Source organism: Phoca vitulina, unplaced genomic scaffold, assembly GCF_004348235.1.
Source record: "Phoca vitulina isolate PV1807 unplaced genomic scaffold, GSC_HSeal_1.0 scaffold82, whole genome shotgun sequence".
In the NCBI taxonomy this organism is placed as follows: Eukaryota; Metazoa; Chordata; class Mammalia; order Carnivora; family Phocidae; genus Phoca; species Phoca vitulina.
In genome coordinates this window covers 4,104,826-4,132,142 of record NW_022589785.1, presented here as the reverse complement: position 1 = coordinate 4,132,142, position 27,317 = coordinate 4,104,826, and the positions used below count along the sequence as shown (strand labels likewise).

Sequence of the window (27,317 nt, the reverse complement as noted above, 5' to 3'; positions counted from 1 at the left end):
AGCAGAACAATATTACAGAGCACCATTTCTTTTTTAAGCCTTGAAGCACTGTTTACATATGCTCAGGACTGATAGAAATGTGGTTGGCTCATTGCTCATCTTCTCTGCTTGGACTGAGCCCTAAATGGCCTACAAGTCACTGAAATATCCATTATATGCTCTTTCCAGTCAAAAATGTAGGCAGGAGGTGTGCAAAGCTGCTTCACCTTCTTTGGGATAAAAATACTGTCTTAAATACACAGAAAGGGGAAGGTAGGGATTTACTTCTATCCAGAAAGGTGAATTCATAAAGAATATGTATATGACCATATCATAATTCTTCTAAACACACACACACACGGTTTTCACTACATCTTGCTTCCTAGAAAAGGATTAAGAAACCTAGAATCCAAGAACCACGAATTTTAGTCTTGAGTCCATTTATTACCTGACTGAAAAGTAATAGACAATATCTAATTCACAGGATTAAATAAACCATTTAAAACACTAAAATGCTCCATTATTACTAAATAAACAATAAAAGAAAGGTAACAAGAAGAGAGTTCAGGAAAAGAAAAGTAAAATGATTTACAAAAACAAAAATGTATGGACCTATTAGTGTTCACTTAATTTCAGGATAGAGTTCAATTCCAATTTTCTTGTTATTTCTTTTTACTTACCATGACAGGAGACCCAGATTAGGAGGAGAAATCCCCTTCCCTTCTTCAGTGTCTGGCAAGGCTTTTCTTTCCTTTACACTTGGATCTTTAAAAAGAAAAAAAAAAAGGACAAAATTGGCAATTTTCTCCCTACTTGGCCATATTCTAATTAAAGAACTACACATACTTGGACCTGCAGACCTGACCAGAGTCACCCAAGAACAAGTTAAGTATCACCCAGCCAATTCCCACTAGTTAAATCCAAACTCCATAATGCCTTTGTGAAAATCCTCATGGTCCTATTTGAGCAAAAACGTAGCAAAGACTCATGTTTCTAAGGCTGACAGTAATATGAAAAATGTTATAAACTATGGATGAAATAATAAAGATTAAAACCAATCTGCAAATGCAAAAACAATATTCTTATAATATTATAAGATGTTTCTGTGCTGATCTATATATTCAAAATGGATCTCCCTATCTGTGAGAACCAAACTGGCTTAGTAAGCAAAATTTGAAAAAACTGCCTTATTGCCCCAATATTCTATGCTCATCTGAAAAGTCACATAATAAAAAGGACTGAAATACTGATACATGATACAATGTGAACGAACTATGAGAACATTATACTAAGTGAAAAAGTCAGGCAAAAAAAACCCATTATTACATGATACCATTTATATGAAATGTCCAGAACAGGTAAACCCATAAAGACAGAAAGCAGATTAGTGGTTGTCAGGGATTAGGTTGAAGAAGGAATAGGGAGTAACTGCTCATGGATACAGGGTATCTTTGTGGGGTGATAAAAATGTTCCGGGATTAGGGCGCCTGGGTGGCTCAGTTGGTTAAGCGACTGCCTTCGGCTCAGGTCATGATCCTGGAGTCCCTGGATCGAGTCCCGCATCGGGCTCCCTGCTCAGCAAGGAACCTGCTTCTCCCTCTGACCCTCCCCCCTCTCATGTGCTCTCTCTCTCTCATTCTCTCTGTCTCAAATAAATAAATAAAATCTTTAAAAAAAAAAAAAAAAAAAAAAAATGTTCCGGGATTAGATAATAGTGGTGTTTAGCACAACATTATATACATTGTAAAAATCCCTGAGCTATAAACTTATAAACTATAAATTTCATATGATGTGAATTATAGCTCAATTTAAAAAAATGCAGCTGGGGTGTCTGGCTGGCTCAGTCAATGGAGCGTGCAACTCTATCTCAGGGTTGTGGGTTTGAGCCCCACGCTGGGTGTAAAGATTACTTAAAAACAAAATCTTTAAAAAAAATAAAAAGAATTTTTAAAAATGTAAAGAGTGTGCATATAATCAAACTCTTCATAAAACACTAAAAATAATCTTACAGCAAGAAAGTTATGGGACTAATCCAGCAGCAATAAATTGCATTCTAAGCATCTATAGTATGGTTTCTAAAGACTAATTCCTCCCACTGCAACTTGGTAGAAGTGTCAATGTTCTGTAATTTAAAAGGTTAAATTAAAAATACACATATGCATTACTTGTATTAATTCTGAAGCATGTTTGTACACACACAGAAAAATGATACAGGAATTTTTATCAATAGTTACCCCTCTAAGAAAGAGAAGTGGAAATGGGGACTTTTAGTGTTTGTTTGTTTGTTTTTAAGAATTTTATTTATTTATTTGACAGAGAGAGGGACAGAAGAGAGGGAACACAAGCAGGGGGAGTGGGAGAGGAAGAAGCAGGCTTCCCGCTGAGCAGGGAGCCCAATGCAGGGCTTGATCCCAGGACGCTGGGATCATGACCTGAGCCAAAGGCATATGCTTAATGACTGAGCCACCCAGGCACCCTGGGGACTTTTAGATTTTATACTTTTAGAATTACTTTACATTTGTAATTAGGAAAATAAACTTTTACAAAGACGTGTTTTAAAGAAGAAACTCAGAATAATACTACATAAAAGGTTTTTACTTAATCTAAGGCACAGTGTGAAGATAATGACCTCAATCAAAAAAACAGTAAGAGGGGCACCTGGGTGGCTCAGTCATTAAGCGTCTGCCTTCAGCTCAGGTCATGATCCCGGGGAACTGGGATCGAGCCCCACATCGGGCTCCCTGCTCAGAGGGAAGCCTGCTTCTCCCTCTCCCCCACTTGTATTCCCTCTCTCGCTGTGTCTCTCTCTGTCAAATAAATAAATAAAATCTTAAAAAAAAAAAAAAGAAAGAAATGAAGGGGCACCTGGGTGGCTCAGTCGGTTAGGGTTGGACTCTTGATTTCTCCTCAAGTCGACCTCAGGGTCCTGGGATCAAGCCCTGCGCTGGGCTCTGCACTGAACAGGAAGTCTGCTTGAGGATTCTCTCCCTCTCCCTCTGCTCCTCGCCCCACTCCCACACACTCTCTCTCTAAAGTAAATTAATAAAAAAAAAAAAATAAGAGGTATAGAGCAATGGCTCTATAGGGAGATGAGATGCGAGTTCTGAGTCTGCCATATTACTAACTCTATGACCTTGAGAGGAAGTCATACTAACCTCTCCAAGCCTGTTTCTTCATCTATAAATAAAAATTAACAACTGCATGAAAGACTTGTGAGGGCTAAAGGATAATGCATATGGTGTGCTTTATAATATAGTTACTGACATAGAGAAATAAGCACCTTTTAAATCATTAACTAAGATAGTCCATTACATACATAGAACTTGGATAGGATAGCTCCCACCAAGGTCCTATTTTTTAACACACACACACACACACACACACACACACACACACACACACAGTACGTGTGTCCCTACACAGTTACTTATTTCTGAAACTTTTATATATTTATTTGAGAGAGAGAGAAAGACAGAGAGCATAAGTGGAGAGAGGAGCAGAGGGAGAGGGAGAAGGAGACTCCCCGCTGAGCAGGGAGCCCGACGAGGGGCTTGATCCCAGGACCCTGAGGTCATGACCTGAGCTGAAGGCAGACGTTTAACCAACTGAGCCACCCAGGCACCACTATTTCAGAACCATTTAATAGAGAGTTGTGGTGGTGCTTGGTGGCACAGTCAGTTAAGCATCTGACTCTTGGTTTCAGCTCAGGTCGTGATCTCAGAGTCGTGAGACTGAGCTCTGCCTTGGGCTCCACGCTCAGCATGGAGTCTACTTAAGACTCTTTCCCTCTCCCTCTGCCCCTCTCACCCTTCTCTCTCTCTTGCTCTAAAATAAATAAATAAATCTTTTTAAGAAATGAAATCCTTTTAAGAAATAAATAACCATGCCTCTGTACACCTTATTACTTTAGTATATACTTCCTAAGAACAAAATAATCTCTTAAATAATCACAGAAAACCTGCTCCTTCCTCTGCCTCTCTCTCTGTGTCGCTCATGAATAAACAAATTTTATTTTTTTTTTTAAGATTTTATTTATTTGACAGAGAGAGAGACAGCGAGAGAGGGAACACAAGCAGGGGGGAGTGGGAGAAGCAGGCCTCCTGCTGAGCAGAGAGCCCAACGTGGGGCTTGATCCCAGGACCCCAGGACCATGACCCGAGCCGAAGGCAGACGCCCAACAACTGAGCCACCCAGGCGCCCCTAAATAAATAAATTTTAAAAATCTTAAAAAAAAAAAGTAACACTTTAATCCATTGTTTTGCAAATATAGGTCTTAGATGACTCATCTCAAGTCAATAATGATTCTAAAATTAAAAATCAGTGAACACTTACATTATTATGCCAATGTAAAAATTAAACCTGCAGAGCCAAGTAATACATTAGGATTACATTTCCTTCTTTAAAGGTCTAATGTGGACCCACTGGGCCAAATGAAGGATAAGATTCTTATTCTAAGCATCAAAGTCAAATGACTGCTCTTTTCTTAATACATGCATGAGAATTTGACAGCTAGGATCTGCAAGCTTCTCTGGGCTCCATCATCAGTACCACCCCATAGATGCAACTTCTGAGAAATCTTTACAAAAGTAAAATATCTACCTCATCTTTCAGGCACCTATAAAGCAGAAATTACCCAATTTCTTTCTCAATAACTAAAACTTACACTCACAAACAGTAACTCAACCAAGTAAGATACTGAGCAACTCAGACTATAAGGTCATAGAATATACATATCATATAAATCCTTCATTATACAGAAAGAAGGAAAAAAACAGTACCCTGAATCAAGATTATAACTAATCCCTACTAAATTCGATTAAAAGTTAGATGATAATTTTCTAAATTAAACAGATGGCACAAAATCTATTCTCCCTTATTCTTACCAAACACCCACACCCACCAAAAACAAAAATCCTACTTAAAATCAGATTATAGTGAGAAGTCCTATATCCCAGGACTCTGGAAATGTCTCTGTGAATTGAAAATTCAAATATGAACATAGTTTTTGCCTTCAAGGTGTTCATAATCTTGTGGGGACAACAAACAGGTAACTAATAAGGCAGAATGTGAAAAGAGATGCAGAAACAGAACTCCATGAGGATGCAAAAGACAGAAATGGATTCTGGTCTGGGCACTCAGGGAAGGCTTTTTGGAACAACTGAGTTTTTTAATAGTTGAGAAATAGGAAAATAGGTCAATGTGACTACAGCAAAAGGTGCCCTAGGTGTATGGGGGAAATGTTTAAAGCCCACTTGTAAAGAGCCTAAAATGCCATGGTAATGAGCTTGATCCTTATTCTGGAGGCAACGTCAAGCTAAGGTTGCAGAACAAGGTATTGATATGGATCTAAAAAGTTAAAACTAAAGCAACAACTTCTCTTTTCAATAAAATTAGATTATAGTTTCCTAAATTAAACCAATGGCAGACAAGAGGCAGTAATGAAGACTGAAATAGTCATGGATACACACAAGTCTATTAAAAGAAGAACTGGGATTAATAACCACATTGGGGACAGGATTAAATTTTTTAGTTCTTTTTTTCTACTTAAATGTCACATTAGTACCACCAAGTCCAGTAATGAGGCCTTTTTATATAGATATGTAACAAGAAAACTCAAAAGAAGGTGATTAACATTACATAATAAAATAAAATTTAAAAAAAAGAATCAAGTTTCAATTTAAAAGAATTCCATGTTGTTAAGAACTGTCTATTCTAAACAAAATATCAGGGCTACAACTCATTTAATTTCAACTTAAATGCAAGTTTCCAAGTATAGCAAATTATATATGGAAAAAATAATCTGCCTTGACCCCAGTGAAAAAAAAAATCATATTTAGAGATCTGACATTAAAATGAACATACAAAAGCTCATCTAAATAATTGTGTACATGGACAAACAGACCGTCTCCCCACAATTAATCTGTAAATTAGTTTCTGCTGCTCAAAACAGCACAAAGTGGGGGGAGGGGTATGACAAACTTACCAAGTGAAGTTTGTCCCAAGAAGTTTCTGTATTAGAAGGTTTCACAAGTCAATCTGCAAAAGAAAAACCAGTAGTTTTACAAATATCCTAAGAATAAAGTTAAACCACTTAAATCTCCCCACAAGACTTCTCTAAGTTAGAATGCCGTGACAATATATTATTTTTAAATTGTTATAATGTTGACTAGTCAACAACAGATTTTAGAATGTTTAATTGCCCAAAATGAGCCCAATCAGGCGTCATCATGCTTTTAGAAACTACAGAACTATATAGACGGAACTTTCCAAGAACCTACACATACTCTATTTAAGGGTTTTTCTTCAAATCAATCATCATTTCTGATGGTTTCTAAGCTAAACCTTTGCCACTACACGCACTAGTACTTTAAAAAACGAAGATCAGAGATCGAGACTTACTCTTGGGGCTTTTTTTAAAGATTTTATTTATTTATTTGTCAGAGAGACACAGAAAGGAGAGAGAGCACAAGCAGGGGGAGCAGCAGGCAGAGGGAGAAGCAGCCTCCCTGCTGAGCAAGGAGCCCGATACAGGACTCGATTCCAGGACCCTGGGATCAGGACCTGAGCCGAAGGCAGACACTTAACCGACTGAGCCACCCAGGTATCCCTACCAAGGGATCTTTTATGTGTAAGAAAAAGATCAGGGCGGAAGGAGTATGGTCTAAACACAAATAATTCTTGTCACAACTCGGCAACAATCTGACCTTTACAGAGATAAAATACATACTCGACTTTTTTTTTTTTTTTAAAGATTTGAGAGAGCGTGCACGCACGCATGTGTGAGCAAGTGGGGGGGGGGCACAGAGGGAGACAGAAAGGGAGAATCTCAAGCAGACTCCCCACTACTGAGCATCAACTAAGCCACCCAGGTGCCCCATAACCTGATTCCTTTGTAATGGTTTCTCTCAGTATTTGCAGACAACTCATTCTTTTGGGCTGTTACATGACATGAAATCACATAAATAAACAAAACTGTATAAAACATTAAAATCCTAAAATTAAGGAATCAGTCAACATAGCACATTACATCCATAACTTCCAGAAAAAAAATTTTAACTAAGAACCATAAAAAGGAGGCTAAATATGCAATGATATAGTGTTTTTGTTTTGTTTTGTTTTAAGATTTGATTTGATAGAGAGAGAGAGAGACAGCGAGAGAGGGAACACAAGTAAAAGGAGTGGGAGAGGGAGAAGCAGGCTTCCCGCTGAGCATGGAGACCGATGTGGGGCTTGATCCCAGGACCCTGGGATCATGACCTGAGCCGAAGGCAGATGCTTAATGACTGAGCTACCCAGGCAGCCCCAATAAAGTGTTTTAAACCATTTTATAAGTAGGATTTTTGTCTCCCATAACTTTTAATTTAAATTTTGTAACTTAGAGGCCATATTAACCACATACTACATGGGAAATAAAGCTATTCATAATTTACAACTTGAGATACAAACCATATTAAGTATCGAGTTTAGTCTTATTGTTTTAAAAGGTACAACACAATAAAGTTGGGAGGTCTGTAAATCTGCAGGACCTTTTCTTGCTAGAGTGTAATTTTGGCTAAGCACTTGAATACTGAAATACATATTACAATTTTTTCCTTTTTAGTTATGTCAGTAGATACATTATACTATCTATGATTTTTTTAAAGATTTTATTTATTTATTTGAGAGAGAGCGAGCATGAGCAGAGGGAAGAGGCAGAGGGAGAGGGAGAAGGAGGTTCCCCACTGAGCAGGGAGCCCGATGCAGACCTCGATCCCACGACCCTGGGATCATGACCTGAGCCAAAGGCAGACGCTTAACCGACTGAGCCACCCAGGTACCCACTACCTATGATTTTTACTTTAGGATAATAAAGAATCATTTGTTAAAAAGAAGAGATGCTCAGTCTCTTTGACTTAAAAAAAAAAAAACCAGATGAAATAATGTATGTGAAGACACATTTCCCTTAAAAAGTATTACAAACAAGAAATGATGAAACATAGTTCAAGTGTCAGAGTACTACAATGTCCAATGACATGCATGTGCTCAGAGTTCAGATGAGGGACAGTGCAGGGAAGCTTCACAACAGATGAAGAATTTCAACTGGGTTTTATAGAATGGGTGGGATCTAAATAAAGAAAAAAAAAGGACAGGGATAATTCAAGAGGGAATGGCTATTAATACCACAGTAGGAAGAAAACATGACATTTTTGAGAAGTAGAAGTCAGAATATCAAGAGAGAGTTCAAGCAGAGAAGACTAGAAAGGCAGGACACAACTGTGGGCCTTCAATGCCAGGCTAAGGAGTAAGATTTAATTCAATGGCATGAAATCAAGAGCTTTATATGCAGGAAAATAATAACACAAAAGTGGTGGTGTTAAACAGCAGCAAGCAGCAAGTAGAATGGTCTGGAGGGGAAAACTGACTTAGGATGTTCCTCGACTAGCAGTAGTTCAGATATGAACTGCTAACAGCCTAATATCTCAACTGTAGTGAAAATGCAGAGGAAGACATCAAAGTGAATAAAAGCATTAATTTCCTGAGCTTAGTAATTGATTAGAAATGGAGGAAAAAAAGAGGCAGAGCAAGTTGTCAAAGATAACTCCAAAATGTTAAGGCCTGCAGTGAGTGGAAAAAGGACAGTATCATTAAGAAATGAAAGGTGGGATGCCTAGCTGGCTCAGTCAGAAAAGCATGCAACTCTTGATCTCGGGGTCATGAGTTTGAGCCCCACAATGGGTATAGAGATTACTTAAAAATAAATAAGCTTAAAAAAAAAAAAGAAAAGCAAAAGAAATGAAAGGTAGTTCCAAGGAAGCAATGTTAAGTAGATGTATATCCAGCAGGTGGAGGATGGAAGGATTAAATTCAAGAGACAGTTCAAGTCTAGGGGCAATAATGAATTTATTTAATTCAAGGTGCTAAATTTAATTCAAGGAAATCACTGTATCTACTATAAAAATCATTTGACATGTTTTAAATTACTTGATAATTTACTCTGTCAAACATATAGAAGTCGTTCAATACAGAAATGTTTGCGTAAAGTTTCCACAGGGTGTAAAGTTCCAAGAGACAGACCAAACAGGCAGTTTCAACAAAAAGGTTCAGGCAGGTCTGCTTCCATGCTGGCCATGACTCTTCTTCCCAATAACCACAATCAAACAACTACTTGGTTGGAAACAAGGATGTCATTTTGTGAAACACCAACAACAACAACAAAAATTGCCCATGCCTCTTAGGACTATTTGCCAGATAAAGGCCATGCAGAGGTGAGTCTGAAAGCAGCTCTCTGGTGCCGTAAGCTACCTGCCAATGACAGCACCAGGTATTCCATGATACAGTCATGTATACACATATCTCACAGAGTAACAGCAGTTAGGTGTGGGTGACTCTGAATATATACTGAATATATTTAAAGAAGTACCACATCAGGGCACCTGGGTGGCTCAGTTGGTTAACTGTCTGCCTTTGGCTCAGGTCATGATCGGAGGGTCCAGGGATCAAGCCCCGCATCGGGCTCCCTGCTCAGGTGGGAGTCTGCTTATCCCTCCCTCCCTCTCTCTCTCTCCCTCTGTCCCTCCCCTGCTCCCTCTCTCTCAAATAATTTTTTTTTTTTAAAAAGGGGGGAAAGGAAGGAAGGAAGGACCGACCGTATCAGCTTCAAAAGGGCAAAGAGGCATACCAATTTGGGTCATTTATATAATAAAAGAATTCAAACTACAAAAACTAATCAGATTGAATCATTTAATGAGGAAAACTAAGAGACTCAGGTCAGGCATCTTAAAATGTTGGGTGGGGGAGGGTAAGCACAGGGAGCTAAAGCAGCACTTTTTTGGCTAGTGTACATTTTAACTTTAAAAAAACAATGGACTGTTTTATATAGTCCTGTTTCACTTTCAAATGCAGGATAATTAAGAATTGAAAACTTTAAGAATGCAACACTGAATAATTTTAAAGGAATCCTTTATTTTCACTGTATGTAAATGAAAAGTTTTTTGTTTTTTTTTTTAAAGATTTTTATTTATTTATTTGACAGAGAGACACAGCAAAAGAGGGAACACAAGCAGGAGGGGTGGGAGAGGGAGAAGCAGGCTTCCCGCTGAGCAGGGAGCCCGATGCGGGGCTCGATCCCAGGACCCTGGGATAATGACCTGAGCTGAAGGCAGATGCTTAACCGACTGAGCCACCCAGGCGCCCCAAGAAATGCTTTTTCTTACACATGCACTGCATATTAAGAAACAGATACAGGGGCGCCTGGGTGGCTCAGTCGTTAAGCGTCTGCCTTTGGCTCAGGTCATGGTCCCGGGGTCGAGCCCCACATCGGGCTTCCTGCTCCGCGGGAGGCCTGCTTCTCCCTCTCCACTCCCCCTTTCTCACTGTGTCTCTCTCTGTCAAATAAATAAATAAAATCTTTAAAAAAAGAAACAGATACAGAGGAAAATTTGAGTGTGGAAGCAATATAAAATAATTCAGAGATGTTAAATTTTAAGTGGCTTTCCAACTGCCACTACTTTAGGCAAGTTTTTATAGTTTCTTCATGTTTCCTTATTTATGCCTAATAACTTTTCCAGATATCTGATGGATGATATGACCTTCCCAAACTAGGACTCTGTGGCATGCTGGGTGGGATTATTCCATGGTGGGGAGATGATTTAATCACCAGCACTTATCAGCTGAGTAAAACTACTATGGCTTGGTCTCATTCGTTGAACAGAAGCCCAAACCTCAGGTTTTCTAAAACCTTTGCTGCTGAAGTCAACTATAAATAAAAATAGAAACAAAGAGTTCAAAAAGCATGACTTCACTCACCTACCATGACAAGTTCATTGTGGAGGTTCATTTATTTGACAAATATTTGGGAGTGGGAGGCACAATTCCAGGCACTGGGGATGATGCAGCAATGAACAAAACAAAGTTCCTATCCTTAAGGGAGCTGTAATTCTTTTGTCAACTGTAATATTCTCACATGGCTGAATGCCCTCAGTATGACTTTTCTCCCCTACCTATTAGGTCCATGCTTTGAAAAAGATAAAAGGAAAGGTAAATATAAAATTGAGTCAGTGACCTCGTTCAGTGAAATCTCTAAACAAGATGATGAGAGAGAAAGAGAGAGGGACTGACTCTACATGTCTTTTCTACCTCTTTTGGAAACACTAAGCAATGTCTGTGAGTTTTGAGGGATCCAAATGCAAATTCATGATCCGTGTACACTCCTCTGCCAGCTGTAGAGCACAGATAAGCAGCTAACATATTATAATTTCCTAACCAAAAAACAACCATCCTCTCCTTGAAAAACAAAAACCGAGTAAGTTGCCAAAAACTGTCACTTAAACTCCATGTTATAATCACATTTCCGTATCAAAGAGCCTTTAACTGGTAATAAGTCTCATGAACCAGCAACACTTAAGATAATGTTCAAAATAACAAACAAAAAAAATTCTGTTTCAATAGATAACCACCAAAGATCAATCTTGTATCATCTGTGACTACACTAGTGGTACAGAGTGTGGTTCATTCTATATTCTATATACATATGTATGTATGTGTATGTATGTATATACATGGGGATGGGGTGGGTTAAATGTGGGGTAAGTTCTGAATATATTCCACAAAGGAGGCTCTGCAATACACAGAATTTCCAACAGTTGGGTTAGTGATCAATACTGAAAATCATTTGCTGTCATTTAAGTGGCTGAAACATTGAAGCTGCTTTTCTAAAAGTGGACCCCAAATGTCAAAAATTAAAAGCAAAGTAATTATGCTCTAGCATTTTTAGACATCAAAATTCAGTTGCATTTCAGATGAATGTTATTGCTTTTCCCATCTCAAGTAGGTAAAAGGAAGCCCCAATCATGTTCTCAGAAAAGATTAACTGTGATCAAACCAATTTTAACAAATCTGATTTGTACCTTTTTTTAAAGAACATTTTTTTTATTTGCGGGGGGAGGGAGAGGGAGAGCACGAGGGGGGTGGAGAAGAACAGGGAGAGGGAGAAGCACACTCCCCGCTGAGCAGGGAGCCCCATGCAGGGCTCGATCCCAAGACCCTGGGATCATGACCTGAGCCAAAGGCAGATGCCCAACCGACTGAGCCACCCAGGAGCCCCTGATTTGTACCTTTGAAAATCATTTAATGTACAAGTATTTTCCTTTTAAACTTAATCCTTATACAACAGGGTAGGAAAGGAAGGGGGGAGCATAAACCCTACATGATGTCTTGGTGAAGATATTTTCTGATGGTGACCAGAAAAGATTAAAACCACGATCACAGTGGCGCCTGGGTGGCTCAGTCGGCTGAGTGACCGAATCTAGGTTTCAGCTCAGGTCATGATTTCATGGGTCGGAGATCGAGCCCCACTTTGGCTTACTGCTCAGTGGGAGTCGGCTTGAAGGTTGCTCCCTCTGCCCTGTCCCCAACTCTCATGCATGGCGCTCTATCTCTAAAATAAATAATCTTAAAAAAAAAAACACTGATCACATACCATCTTCTAAAAAGGGTAAAAAATAATTTTAAGAATGCAAAGATTTTTTAGTGTTCTGACTTGCTCTTTATAATCACTTCTATAACAACACGTTCACTTCATACTACTCAGATACCTTATTAATAAGATTGTCAGGAATTTCTATGTGTAATTTGTAATGTAGTCTTTTTTTTTTTTTTTTTAAAGATTTCATTTATTTACTTAACTGGCAGAGAGAGAGAGAGAGAGAGAGACAGCTAGAGAAAGAACACAAGCAGGGGGAGTGGGAGAGGGAGAAAAGGGCTTCCCGCCAAGCAGGGAGCCCGATGCGGGGCTCAATCCCAGGACCCTGGGATCATGACCTGAGCTGAAGGCAGCCGCTTAACCAACTGAGCCACCCAAGTGCCCCTGTAATGTAATTTTCTGACTCCATGTCCTCCATGAGAAATCACATGGTAGGCATTATTTTATTACTGAAATTAAGAATTTAATTTTAAAACTAGGCAGCATTTAAGTTCATCATCTTAAATGAAACATTCCCTATCTCCTAAGAAAGAAAAAACCCTTATAATTTAACAGAAAACAGAAGAAATACTTAAGTCTTGGATGTTAAGAGAACAGAAAATCCAGGTATTCACATCACTAGAAATTAACTGTATTTTTATTTTTTTATAATTAACTGTATTTTTATTTTTTTTATTTTTTTTTTGAAGATTTTATTTATTTATTTGACAGAGAGATAGCGAGAGCAGGAACACAAGCAGGGGGAGTGGGAGAGGGAGAAGCGGACTTCCCGCCAAGCAGGGAGCCTGATGTGGGACTTGATCCTGGAACTCTGGGATCATGACCTGAGCCGAAGGCAGACGCTTAACGACTGAGCCACCCAGGCGCCCCTGAAATTAACTGTATTTTTAAAGCCAAGCAGATCATTTTATCTAAGTGCCAGAGGTAGTTCAATATTTATAATCACATGGAAAGATCTGAAAGACTAGCTGCCATGTCGGAAAAATGTTTCCTGACTTTTGTTTCTTTGACTAGCTCTGAGGTCTACCTTTGAGAATTTAACATAAGGCAAATTCCTGCACACTCATATTAATGTCCTGCTACTTGCTCCCAGTTAACCTCTGATAAAGAGGAAGGAAGTTAACTTTGTTTCCCCCTGCACCTCTCCTTTCTTCTCCCCTACCCCCAGAGCTCTCACTGGCATTGCATAGGTCAATGTTCTATTTAAAAAAAAGAAAGAAAAACATTCCTGATTTCTGATATATAGTAACAAGAGATTGCAAACTCTGTCCCTGCTTCCCACTGTCCTAAGAATAAAATTTTAACCGCATTTTTTGGGACAAAACATCTAAATGACCAATCCCTATGAAGACAAGCAGTTTTACAATAGGGTCTCAAAAAGTTTCTAAAAACTTAAATTATGAATTCCTATTTCTTATGTACTCAACAGAAAAAGAAAACTAATCAAATGAGATAGGTAGCAAAAACCAAAAATGCAATTAAAAAAAAGGGCAACTAAAAAACTAGGCAAAATTCAACACACCAATGTCATTTTGAAACCTGCAGATTTACACGGCTTATTCTAATATGCTTTCCTTCAGGACCCTGCCCTAAAGCAACAAAAATACAATCTCCAAACCCCACCCTTTTTATACCAAGCCTCCCCACTCACAGCTGCCTAAGAGGTTTCTTTTCTAGAAAGACAAACAACTTAATTTGAAGGTCAGTTTACCATGGGAACTCAACAGTGTGCCCATGTATAAATGAGTATGATTTTCCTGTTTTGTGTAAGTACTTGAGATGTTTTAACGCCAATTCTAGGAAAAATGTAACTACACTCTTCAAAAAAAATACCTATCAGTATTTCAAACCCAGCTAATCTGCATATTGCTTACTAGTATATTAATATTATATTTAGAAATGTTAATATTCTTCTCCCAGTCTGTAAACAGACTGTCCAAAGTTCTGGTTCCCTTCACTCAGTTTTATGCAGAGTAACGGGCATCAAAATGGACAAGGAGCAAGGGGTGCCTGGATGGCTCAGTTAAACGACTGCCTTGGGCTCAGGTTATGATCTCAGGGTCCTGGGACCGAGCACCCTGCTGTCGGGCTCCGCTTCTCTCTCTCCCTCTGCCCCTCCCCCCTGCTCATGCACTCGCTCTCTTACATGCTTGCTCTCTAATAAAGAAAATCTTAAAAAAAAAAAAAATGGACAAGGAACAGAAAGCTGAATGAAAATGCAAATCCATCTTTTAGGCATAAAACTTATTGAAGAAACATTTAAATTTTAGCTGCTGTATTCACAATTAAAAACTGTCCAACTCCAGCTAGCCAATAGGTACACCCAAGAGAAGAGGGACAAAATTCAAGTTATAAAGGCTATGTGCAATGAAAAGAATCCACTCTTCTACTGGCCTAGTTAAAATTAATATTCTGGCAATTAGGTAGGGGGCTACTCATACTTTTGAAAGCAAGCCAATAAAAACCCAAATAACCTCCAGTAACCACACACTACAACGCAGGCTCTGTTTTAAGAGTAGGTAGCTCAAATACCTACTCTTTCAAAGCAGTTCTCAATTACTAAATAGCCAAAAGACCAGAAATTGTCTTGACCAGAACACCATCTTAAGACCATCCTCTTAAGACAATTCAACAGAACCCCAGAAAAAGGCCCAGCTTTTTAAACTAGTAACATTTATCTCATGTAAACAGAGCAACATGTGACTGCCATCCAAATATATACAGAAAGAAGAAAAAACTTTCAGTTAAAGTCAAGAAGTAGAACTCATCAACATGCTTTAAAGAAAAGGAGGGCAGAAGTACTACGTTAAATCAGGGCTAATAAGAAATAAGCTCTGAAGCAAAAGAGATTTCTCCCTTTTTGTTTTTAAGTAACTACACTTAAAATAACCACTCCAGGGCGCCTGGGTGGCTCAGTCGTTAAGCGTCTGCCTTCGGCTCAGGTCATGATCCCAGGGTCCTGGGATCGAGCCCCACATCGGGCTCCCTGCTCTGCGGGAAGCCTGCTTCTCCCTCTCCCACTCCCCCTGCTTGTGTTCCTGCTCTCGCTATGTCTCTCTCTGTCAAATAAATAAATAAAATCTTTAAAAAAAATAAATAAAATAAAATAAAATAACCACTCCAAAAACTCAAGTCATGGGTTCATACTGAAGACAAAAACCAAATTTTGAATTGAAAAAAATTCTTAAGCTATCATTTTGCTTAACCCATTAATGGGGATCAGGGGTAATAAAAAAGCATACTGGCTTAAATTACTTCTATTCAAACTAAACATAGTAAAATATTGGTAAAATGGTCTCTAAAACAAGATGAAAAACTTCTCAAACATACAACCTAATCTAAACCTATTCTGCACAAATTATGAAGTATTCCAAGTATATTGTTTATACATCACAAACTTAAGTACTATTCAATTCAACATGGAAAAAACAATCCACACAAATAATTCAAATTCTCAAGTTTCCAGTAAGTACGTGGACATAACTATGAAGAATAACATCACACCTCCAAGGTCAATCAGCACCACTCATAAGTTTCTTGCATTTTTCAACCTGAAAATAGTCAGAGGAACTAATAATCTCTCAAAGAGGCAGAAAGAATAATGCGTTTATACAGCTCTCTGGTAAACAACAGCAGGCCTATGACTGAACAACACATTGTGTATACTGTTTTCAAACAGGACACCTTTTTTTTTTTTAGATTTTATTTATTTATTTGATAGAGATATACACAGCAAGAGAGGGAACACAAGCAGGGGGAGTGGGAGAGGGAGAAACAGGCTTCCCGCCGAGAAGGAGCCCAATGCAGGGCTCGATCCCAGGACCCTGGGATCATGACCTGAGCCGAAGGCAGATGCTTCAAGACTGAGGCACCCAGGCACCCCTCAATGAGGACACTTACATATGCTAAAATGCAAAGAAACAGAAGACCTTAGAAAGGGCTTACCCTTTTTCTTTTCTATGGATTTACATCCTCAATATTTAACCCAAACCCTACATTCTACAGCGTATAGTTAATTTTCAATTACCAGTGTTTCCATGGCACGGTATTACAGACCATTAGCGATATTTGAGATAATTTAAATGGAATATGCATACCTTAAAAAAAAACTGTATTTATGCTAATGAGCACTGGAAAAAAACATTCTGCATTTCATTGACTCAGATGCCATCAAATTCAAAGCACACTATTAAATTTACACACCACTAAGAAAGAAAAAAAAACTCCAATTCAACTATAACATGCCACTGATTTTAAGATGCATCCCCATTTAGTATACAGATACTGAAAAGAATCATGTAGGTAATATATTAATGAGAGGTCTAGGTGATACTGCACTATATGCTATTATAAATCCTTCATATATAGAAATTAGCACATAACTATCTTCGAGCTGCTTTATTCTCTCATTTTTCTTCATAAGACTTATCTTTTCAATCCATTAAAAGTCTGAAACCATTCATAAGCAGACCTGACCAGGGCCACTTGCAACAGTATCTAGTCCTTCCCCACACAAAAGATAAACCTCTCTCTTTAAGGTTTCTGCTACCACTGGAGTTCTGGCACCTTCTCCAACCCCAGCTGCTATTACTAGCACAATACCACAGGGTACAGGGTCTCCTGGACTGTCATTGTAGCACATATCCTAACTCTACATATCCTTAACAAAATCCATCATCAGCCTCCATCTCCCCCCCGCCCCCCCCCAAATTCCTTCTTTCTTAATACTCCACTGGAAATCTTGGTAGGCCTAGGACTTCAAGGCTGGCAACCATTTGACTATTTCCAGTAACAAAATCTGATGCCAACTCCTACTGCTTTTCCTGAAATGCTCAATTTCCATCTTTCCATTCCATGACACCAGTTATCACCACCATTTGGTCTAGCTGATCTCAAACATTTGTTGAATTAAATTTATGTAGACCTTAGTTACCTAAGAAACAAAATAACCAGTTACAACAGAAGTTACAAAAGAACTGGTTCTGGTCAGTTCCTCTTTTAACATCACCTGACATATTCAATCCAATCAACAGAAGTTTCACTAAAACATCCCTGCTCAAAAAAATATGCCCTATGACATTTATACCCACAATGAACAACTTGAAGCTGCTTTTAAATTTTCCATGCATGAGCTTTGCCACTCCTGTTACCTCTGCCTGATTTATTCACACTGCTTTATCTATTTGGTTAAATACTATGTATCCTTCAATTCTTTCTTGAAAACAAAGCTTTCACTGTGAAAGCTTCCCTGCAGAGTTCAGGTGCACTTTCAACATAGCTCTATTTTATAATACTAAATGTCATTATGATTATTTACACTTCTATCTGTTCTACTAGATAGATTATGATTTCTTATGTAAGGTCATTTTCCTACTCAACAATGGAAGCCAAGGGCCTTACACTATGCATTAATGAGAGGCACTACAATATAGCTTATTAGGTAAGATCACAGGTTCTGGAATCAGACTGTTTTGGATATGAATTTTGACTCTAAACTTACTTGTATCAGTTTGGGGAGTTCACGAAGTTTCCTCATCTGTAAAATGGAGATAACATTAGAAGAGTTACTGCGCTAGTAGTATCTTCAAATCAAATGAACACTAATCTGACAAGGACAAGAAACATGCCCAATAACTACTTTTTGAATTAAAAAAAACAAAATTTAGGTAAACACAAGAAATTAACCATGCCTTCTATTTACCACCCATTAAATAAATGTTTGAAGCACACCCATGTCCATTTAAAACCTCTATAGTCTAGTTCTTACCATAAATGCAACAGTTCTACCTGCCTGTTTTCATATAGAATAAGCCCTTATAACGGACATATAAGCTTCCAATTATAAATTGGCATTATAAACCTTCAAAGTCCAAAATAAAAAAGTAGTATGTGATTTTGCTGAAGCAAAAATTCTAGTAGCCATTTGAGACTTAAGAAGAAATCACTGAACTGAGTGAGCCAAGCAACATTAACCACTATTCTCTACACATTATCAATGAACTCTCAGGGTACTATTATTGTATTGTCAAGATCTAGTGCATCCATCTCAACAACAACATCTCCCCAGAATGAGGCCCTTCCCTCTCAAACAACCAGGTCTGCCTCAAATGAGGATCTTACTATTCCCCTCTAGGACATTCTATGTTCATTCCAAATTCCTTGCCATTGTTTATGTTGTTTCCTATACAGACTGGCTTTTTTTTCTACCAACCAGATCATCAGAGCTCTTCTAGTATTTTAGGCCACTAAACTTTTACTGCATTTTTGCAAATAGACATGATTTAGCATTTATTCTCTTTTATCAAATTCCACTTCTCCCCCTCCTCCAAATCCCCCTCTCCCTCCCTCTCTCCTCTCTCTCTCAAACACATATAGTCTGCAAGTTCTCTCAAGAGCTACTCAAAATGTTTTGATTAGTTAATGAAATAATATTTCTTTCTCCTTAAGGGTTTTGGGATAAATCATAAAAAATTTTCTCATAAGCAATTAAAAATAGCTATAGGTGATAATTCTCATTACAATTATGGGAAAACTGAAATGCTTTCTCCTTTCATGTTCCAACATTAAGCTAAAAATAGGTAATACGTGATCATAATTAATGGTGTAATGTCGTTTGACTAACACATAAAGACTTCTTGAAGTGACTAGGAACTTGATAATGGCTGCAATATCAGTCCTGAGCTGGTATTAATAAAAATGCCACTTAAAAAAAAAAAAAAAAATGCCGCATTTGTATAAAATGATGGTGGTTTTTGCAAAGATAAAAAAACACTGCTTCAAGACAAGGATATGGAATATAAAAGTGACAGCAAGAGGGAAGTGGTTTTTTTTTTTTCAGAGTGATTTTATTTTATTTATTTTTTAAAGATTTTACTTATTTGACACAGAGAGAGACAGTGAGAGAGGGAACACAAGCAGAGGGAGTGGGAGAGGGAGAAGCAGACTCCCCACTGAGCAGGGAGCCTGATGCGGGGCTCGATCCCAGGACTCTGGGATCATGACCTGAGCCGAAGGCAGATGCTTTAACGACTGAGCCACCCCCTTGGTGCCCCAAGAGGGAAGTGGTTTTAATCCTCTCTGACTTCTTTGAGGCCATCATATAAAAGCAGTTCTTATGATCAAGCCATTCCTACAAAATCCTTTTTACATTCCATTCTTTGTGTAATAATTTTGTTTCTCCCCTGAAAACTGGATTGCTTCTCTGTCCTTTTCTCAACTTTTCCTGAATTAACAAAGGAAGAGCAGACAGGTTCACAAATTGGTGAGACTACATAGTTTCTTCCAACTTGAAGCCAAGATAATTTTTCAATTGTATATATTTAACAATTCCTGATAACTGCAAAGAACCTGAAGGGTACTGCATTCACAGGAATAGCTAATTCTATAGCACCAGAAAGCAACAGTAATAATATCGGGCATGGTACTTAGAAAAAACAAGGCCAATTTTTTTTTTTTTAAATAATGTTGGGTTTTGTTTTTGTTTTTTTACAGTGACAGAACAGGGAGAGAAAACACTATCAATACAAGTATAACCTCATATTAATGGGTCAACTGAGACCAATTGTTAAGGATGTTTTAAGCAGGGGCGCCTGGGTGGTTCAGTCGGTTAAGCATCTGCCTTTGGCTCAAGTCATGATCTCTGGGTTCTGGAATCAAGCCCCACAACAGGATTCCTGCTCAGTAGGGAGTCTGCCCCCGCTCAAATAAATAAGTAAATAAAATTTAAAAGAAAAAAAAAAAAAGGATGTTTTAAGCAGCTAATTTTATTGAGCACTTCTCTATATGCCAGCCACTGGTTTAAAAGTATTATATGTATTAACTCAATTAACCCCACAATAATTCTATAAGGTAGTGACCATTATAGTTTGAAAAACAGTTGAGGGGCGCCTGGGTAACTCAGTCAGTTAAGCATCCGACTCTTGATTTGGGCTCAGGTCATGATCTCAGCGTCATGAGATCAAGCCCCACTTAGGGCTCATGCTAGGCACGGAGCCTGCTAAAGATTCTCTCTCTCCCAGTCCCTCTGCGCACACACACACACACACACACTACAGAGAAGTAATTTTCCCAAGATTATACAGTTAAAAAGCCAGAATTCAAACCCAAGCATTCTGGCTCCACAGTTTACATTCTGGCTCCACAGTTTACATTATAAACATCCATGCCATACTGCCTTCTCCATTCAGTAAAATAAGTTTGTTAATATAGTAAAATTTGATGCTAACTATACTTCTCATAAAGCAAATCTAAGGAGAGCCCTTATATATTGAGAATATGTTTCTTATATATGACATGTGCTACTATATTTTTCAAAGAACAGCATTGGCTTTAAGTTCATTCTCCCACAAAACCAAAGATTTTCATCAATGTTTTATGATCCACCATCTCGAGAATGCTACTTGACACTTGTTCCTAAATATCTTTATTCTTACCACCTCTTCTCCCTTGTCCAGATAGTTCTGAACTCTTAATTCCATCCTCCAAGGGACTGACAAGTCATCTCGTTTCATCATCTGTATCACTCTTAAGAACATTATACAGTAGAGACCACAATCCTAGCCTCTTTACAAAATCATCTGTTGTCTCTTATCTGATAGCAACCCACCAGTAACAATGAATATAAACCTCTAATCCACTTTGCACCATTTAGCAATAAGACATTTTCATCCCCTACAGATGAAGATGCCACCAGAGATAATTAGCAGCTTTTGTAAAGTTAAAATATATCCACTGCTTGTGGATGTTCCACAGACCTGTCCCCATCATAAGATATTACTCTGTAGGACTGACTTTCAAAGCTATGCAGTTTGTTATTTCATCATCTTTAAATAAAATCACAGATTATTTTTTGGGTCGAATACCCCAAGATTTTTAACTTTATTAAGGTATAACTGAAGTAAAACAAACTGCACATTTAAAGTGCTTTTTTGTTGGGGCGCCTGGGTGGCTCAGTCGTTAAGCGTCTGCCTTCGGCTCAGGTCATGATCCCAGGGTCCTGGGATCGAGCCCCACATCGGGCTCCCTGCTCCGCGGGAAGCCTGCTTCTCCCTCTCCCACTCCCCCTGCTTGTGTTCCCTCTCTCACTGTGTCTCTCTCTGCCAAATAAATAAAATATTAAAAAAAAAAAAAAAAAAAAGTGTTTTTGTTTTTCTTTTTTCTGTGGTAAAATATACATAATATCTACAATTTTAACCATCTTAAGTGTACAACTGAATAACCTTAAGTACATTCACATTGTTGTGCACTCACCACCACTATCCATTTCTAGGACTTTTTCATTATCCCAAACTTCCTTTTTAATGCTGAATAATACTCCACTGTATGTATATATCACATTTTGTTTATACATTCATCCACTGATGGACATTTAAATTGTTTCTACCTTTTGGCTACTGTGAATAGTGCTGCTATGAACATTGGTGTATAAATATGTTAGTCCCTGATTTCACTTCTTTTGGATAGATATTTAAGAGCATAATTGCTGGATCATATGGTAATTCCATGTTTAATTTTCTAAGGAACCACCGCACCATTTTCCCTCAGCAGCTGCACCATTTTACATTCCCACCAGCAATGCACGAGGGTTCTAATTTCTCCATATCCTCGTCAACTCACTTCCACCTTTTTGATAAGAGTCATCCTAATGGGTGTGAAGTAATATCTCATGGTTTTGATTTGCATTTCCCTAATGACTAGTGAGTGATGGTGAGCATCTTTTCATGTGCTCACCAGCTATTTCTATAACCTCTTTGAAGAAATGTCCATTCAAGTCTTTGCCCATTTTTTAGTTGGGTTGTTTTTTGGTGATGAGCTGTGTTTCTTTATATATTCTGGATAGGAATCCTTCATCAGATATATGGTTTGCAAACATTTTCTCCCATTCTCTGGGTGCCTTTTCATTCTTGATAGTATACTCTGATGCATATTTAAGTTTTTAATATAGTTCAATTTATCTATTTTTTTCTTTTGCTGCCTGGGCTTTTGATGTTAGATCCAAAAAATCATTGCCAAATGCAATGCCATGAAACTTTTCCCATATGTTTTCTTCCAAGAGTTTTATAGTTTTAGCTCTTAAGTTTAGGTCTTTGATTCTCAATTACCCAGATAATTATGAAATAACAAAGATCATCTTTCAAATCCATCAATTTTTTTATAGTTTAAGTATTAGGTGAGACTTAATAAATCTGTGCTATGGAAATAGTCATAGATACACAAGATGTTAATTTATGCCCTGTAATTTTAAAACATTTGTAAATAGGTAAATTGATATAGCGATACAATGGAATACTGTGCCCTTCTAAGCACAGGAGTGGGTGAAAATCCCAGGTTGACCAAATTATAGACTATTCCCCTCAACCACATGATCCAAGGAGAAACAGAAAAACAAACGGAATCCTTCTCCTTTTGTGCTTGACTGGCTCAGTTGGTAGACATGCAACTCTTAATCTCAGGGTCCTGAGTCCAATCCCCACATTAGGCATAGAGATTACTTAAAAAAAAAAAAACAACAAAAAACCTCTCTTCTTCTAGAATTATGGTGTCCAAGCTGTGTGCTGAGGTACCTTGAGGGTACCACAGTAAAATCACAGGGGCACTCTAGGGACTCTCAAGTTTTTTGAGAGAAACAGCAATAATTGACATATGTGGACCACACAAACAACTATCTGAGGTCATTCATAATTTCAAAACTAGCTCAAAAAACCTTCCTTTCAATATTTAAGGAACAGCAAGAAACCTGTTCTCCCTCTCCCACTCCCCCTGCTTGTGTTCCCTCTCTCGCTGTGTCTCTCTGTCAAATAAATAAATAAAATCTTTTTAAAAAATCAAAAAAAAAAAATTTAAGGAACAAGGGTCTGAAGCAAGTTGCTATGATAAAAAGCAAGTATCATACAAAAATCAGTGTCAAAAAGGAAAAAAGCCTGGAATATCTGATTCCAAGGTCTGAGAATTTGTACAGTACCCAACAGTCACACCTATTAAAATTAAAATGTTTTCTTTCAAATTATATATATCAACTTTTCAAGTAGCTAAATTGTTAGGAAATAAACACTTAAAAAACCTTAATAAATGGAAATATTATTATTTCTTTTGGTGAAGGGGCACAGTGGAAAATATTACTGAGCCACCAAGAGGAAGAAGAGACTCGACTGTACAGCTATGAGCCAGGAGAAGCCTGAAAGAAATCACACCAAAGCCCAAAGAAATGCAAAACTAGAATTATTAAGACACTGTAACCCCAATTCCAAGTCCTCTATGTGGCTGTCACAGGTTTTCAACTCTATGAACTGCTCCACTATCCTGCCAGTAAAGCCACACCTTCTTTTATTTAAGCTCTAGTTCAGTTTGTCACCAGCAACCAAGAGTCCTGAATAACAAAATCAGATGATTCACACATTCAGCCTGATTTCCTTAATAAAAATCATAATTAAATAATGTATACCAGGTTTTTTTTTTTAAACAATCAAAGAGGCAGAATTAGGGCACTGCTGTAACTCAAATACAAATCATCCCATTTACTATGTCCTGTATTAACTGAATACAAGACAACTCCTATTAGATATTGCATACTTAGACAAAATTTAGTTTTTAAAGTTTTATAGATTCATTTTACTTTATTTATTTGAGAGAGAGCACGAGCGGAGGGGAGGGGCAGAGAGAGAGGGAGAAGCAGACTCCCCACTGAGCATCAGGGAGCCCAAGTGGGGCTCAATCAGCCCCAGGATCCTGGGATCATGAGCCAAAGGCAGCTGCTTAACTGACTGAGATTACCCAGGCACCCCTATAGATTCCTTCTTGACAAAAATACCCATTAAACTTTCATGGCACAGGGGCCCCTGGGTGGCTCAGTAATTAAGCGTCTGCCTTCAGCTCAGGTCATGACCCCAGGGTCCTGGGATCAAGTCCCGCATTGGGCTCCTTGCTCAGCGGGGAGCCTGCTTCTCCCTCTGCCTGCCGCTCCCCCTGCTTGTAACTCTCGCTTTCTCTCTCGCACGCGCTCTCTCTCTCTAGCAAATAAAAATAAATAAAATCTTAAAAAAAAAAGAAGAAGTAGGATTTGGAGGTGCCTGGCTGGCTCAGTCGGTAGAGCATGCAACTCCTGATCTCAGGGACATGAGTTCAAAGCCCACGTTGAGTATGGAAATTACTTTTTAAAAAAAAAAAAGTTGATTTTTTTTTTTTTTTTAAGATTTTATTTATTTATTTGCCAGAGAGAGAGAGTACGCGCACACACAAGCAGGGGAAGTGGCAGGCAGAGGGAGAAGCAGGCGGAGCAAGGAGCCCGATGCAGGACTCGATCCCAGGACCCTGGGATCATGACCTGAGCTGAAGGCAGATGCTTAACCGACTAAGCCACCCAGGCGTCCCTGGAATTTTTTTTTTTTTAGTATTTAAGTAATCTCTACGCCCAATGTGGGGCTCAAACTCACGACCCCAAGATCAAGAGTCACATGCCCCACTGAATGAGCCAGCCAGGTGCCCCTGGATTTATTAATCTTATATATGTATGTGCATACACACATATTTAGCCCCAGTCTGTAAAAGAAAATGCAAATTTTTCCCAAAGTACTTCCCTTTTTGACTCTGAGTATATTTTCCCCAAATGTCTATTTTCATGTAGCACTGTTTATTAATAATTATCTATTCAGTATTATTTAAATGTTTAATATTTAAAGTGCCTCTTACCCCAATGCAACTCTGATCTGATAGAGACTGCCTAAAATTTCTAGGGTAAAACATAAGAGTCTAAAGTTTTTTAAAAGCTTAAATGTAAATCTGTGAAGACGGTAATTCACATGTTCAATTAAACCTCCCCAAAAGAGAATCTGGACTATGCAATCTACTGAGTTATATAAATTCCAGGAGGCCTAAAGATGAAGAGGAAAGAAATACAGAGATTAAATGTTTACTTAAAAGAGAGGAGCACCTGGCTGCCTCAGTCAAGAAGAGCATGCAACTCTTGATCTCAGGGCTGAGAGGTCAAGCCCCACAGTGGGTGTAGAGATTACTAAAAAAATAAACAAAAATAGAAAGGTAGAGATAGAACTCAATAATCTGGATATATATTAATGTAAAGCAATTGAGGTTTTCAACAGTTCGTTGGTGTCTGTATCAGTCAAATAAGAAAAGAGAGGAATGAAAGCAGGAGATGAAGAGGAGAAAAGAGAGCTCCCAGGGATAATGTGTATTAAATGAAGAATGAAGTGATCTTTATATCACGGTGCATACGCACAAATTTGGGTTAATCATGTCTCCCTCCCAATGCAAAATATGTTAGCTCCTAGCTTACCTAGTAAATCTCTGGTTTTAATCTTTCCCATGCATTTTTTTTTTTAAGATTTTATTTATTTATTTGACAGAGACAGAGAGAGCACAAGTAGGCAGAGCAGCAGGCAGAGGGAGAGGGAGAAGCAGGCTCCCTGCTGAGCAGAGAGGCCGACGCGGGGCTCAATCCCAGGACCCTGGGATCATGACCTGAGCCGAAGGCAGCCGCTTAACCGACTGAGGCACCCAGGCGTCCCTTTCCCATGCATTCAAAACACTTACTACAGAACTACTTTCTAAATTTTTTACCCTCATGTTCTGACAACCTATTTTTGAGATTATTCCTTTCACCACCCAATGGGCAGATCCATGAGTCACTCCAAGTTTCTTTAGAATTCTAATTCCATCTTGCACCTACATCCAACTCTGAAAAGAGCTAAGATTTTTAAAATATATTAGACAATATTTCAGATTATCACTGGGGTGAAATGGCAGTTTCAAGTGGATTCAAAGTTTGTCCAGGATCCTTCATTCCCTGTCTCCATTCCAGCACTGCTGCATGTTTCCCCTGCTTCTTTATCCAATGCTTCTCAACCCAGCAACAGAAGGATCAAGCCTCCCGTCAGTCCACTACAAAACAAATGGGGGTAATATTAGATAAGTTAAAGCAACTTTCATCCCAGGATGAAGTCAAGTCACGAAAAAGCACTTAACTAACAAATTTCACAGTATTATCTTAAGGTCATACCTTAACCTTTAACACATCAATTCATGTTGCAACCCTGACCCCAGTCTATTGTATAACCCAAGTAATTCCCTCCAAGTCTATTTATGCAATCAAAGTCCAAATTTTAAGAAGGAATCCAAACACACAAAATCTTAGTACAGAATCCTAAACAGAAACCCAAATAAAAACACTTCCAGCAACAATGAGTAATTCAAATTACCAACGGGCTAAAGACAACTCAAAAAGCTGGATAAAATATTTAAAATTATCTTAAAAGTGGTTCATTCCTGGGTTTTGGCACCACAAACTAATAAAATAAATTTTTTTTTTTTTAAGATTTTATTTATTTATTTGACAGAGAGAGACACAGGCGAGAGAGGGAATACAAGTGAGGGAGAGGGAGAAGCAGGCTTCCCGCTGAGCAGGGAGCCCTATGTGGGGCTCGATCCCAGGACCCTGGGATCACGACCTGAGCCGAAGGCAGACGCTTAACGACTGAGCCACCCAGGCGCCCCCAAAATAAATTTTAAAAATAAAATAAAGGCAGGACGCCTGAGTGACTCAGTCGTTAAGCATCTGCTTCAGCTCAGGTCATGATCCCAGGGTCCTGGGATCGAGCTGCCCTGCCTCGGGCTCCTGTTCAGAGGGAAGCCTGCTTCTCCTCTCCCACTCCCCCTGCTTGCGTTCCCTCTCTCACTGTCTCTCCAATAAATAAAATCTTTTAAAAAAATTAAAAATATAATAAAATAAAGGGGCACCAGGGGGCTTAGTCGCTTAAGTGTCTGCCTTCGGCTCAGGTCATGATCCCAGGGTCTTAGGATCAAGCCCTGCATCAGGCTCCCTGCTCAGCAGGAAGCCTGCTTCTCCCTCTCCCTCCTGCTACCCCTG

At 38.6% G+C, this 27,317-nt stretch overlaps 1 protein-coding gene across 10 annotated transcripts in view; it reads right to left on the bottom strand.

The window, feature by feature from the left end:
* Positions 1-27,317, bottom strand: part of MTMR3 (myotubularin related protein 3) — a 138,397-nt gene that overhangs the window by 52,140 nt on the left and 58,940 nt on the right. For 9 of the 10 annotated variants that reach the window (XM_032395209.1, XM_032395200.1, XM_032395202.1 and 6 more), the window contains exons 2-3: positions 5,963-6,015; positions 660-744 (exon numbers count right to left, since the gene is read on the bottom strand). Coding sequence is in view for 9 of the 10 variants with exons in the window: in XM_032395200.1 (XP_032251091.1) it covers positions 660-662 (3 nt within the window). In the remaining variant the exon portion in view is untranslated. Of the gene's footprint in view, positions 1-659; positions 745-5,962; positions 6,016-17,939; positions 17,976-27,317 lie in introns of all 10 variants that reach the window. The other variant, XM_032395201.1, reaches the window with a different exon arrangement.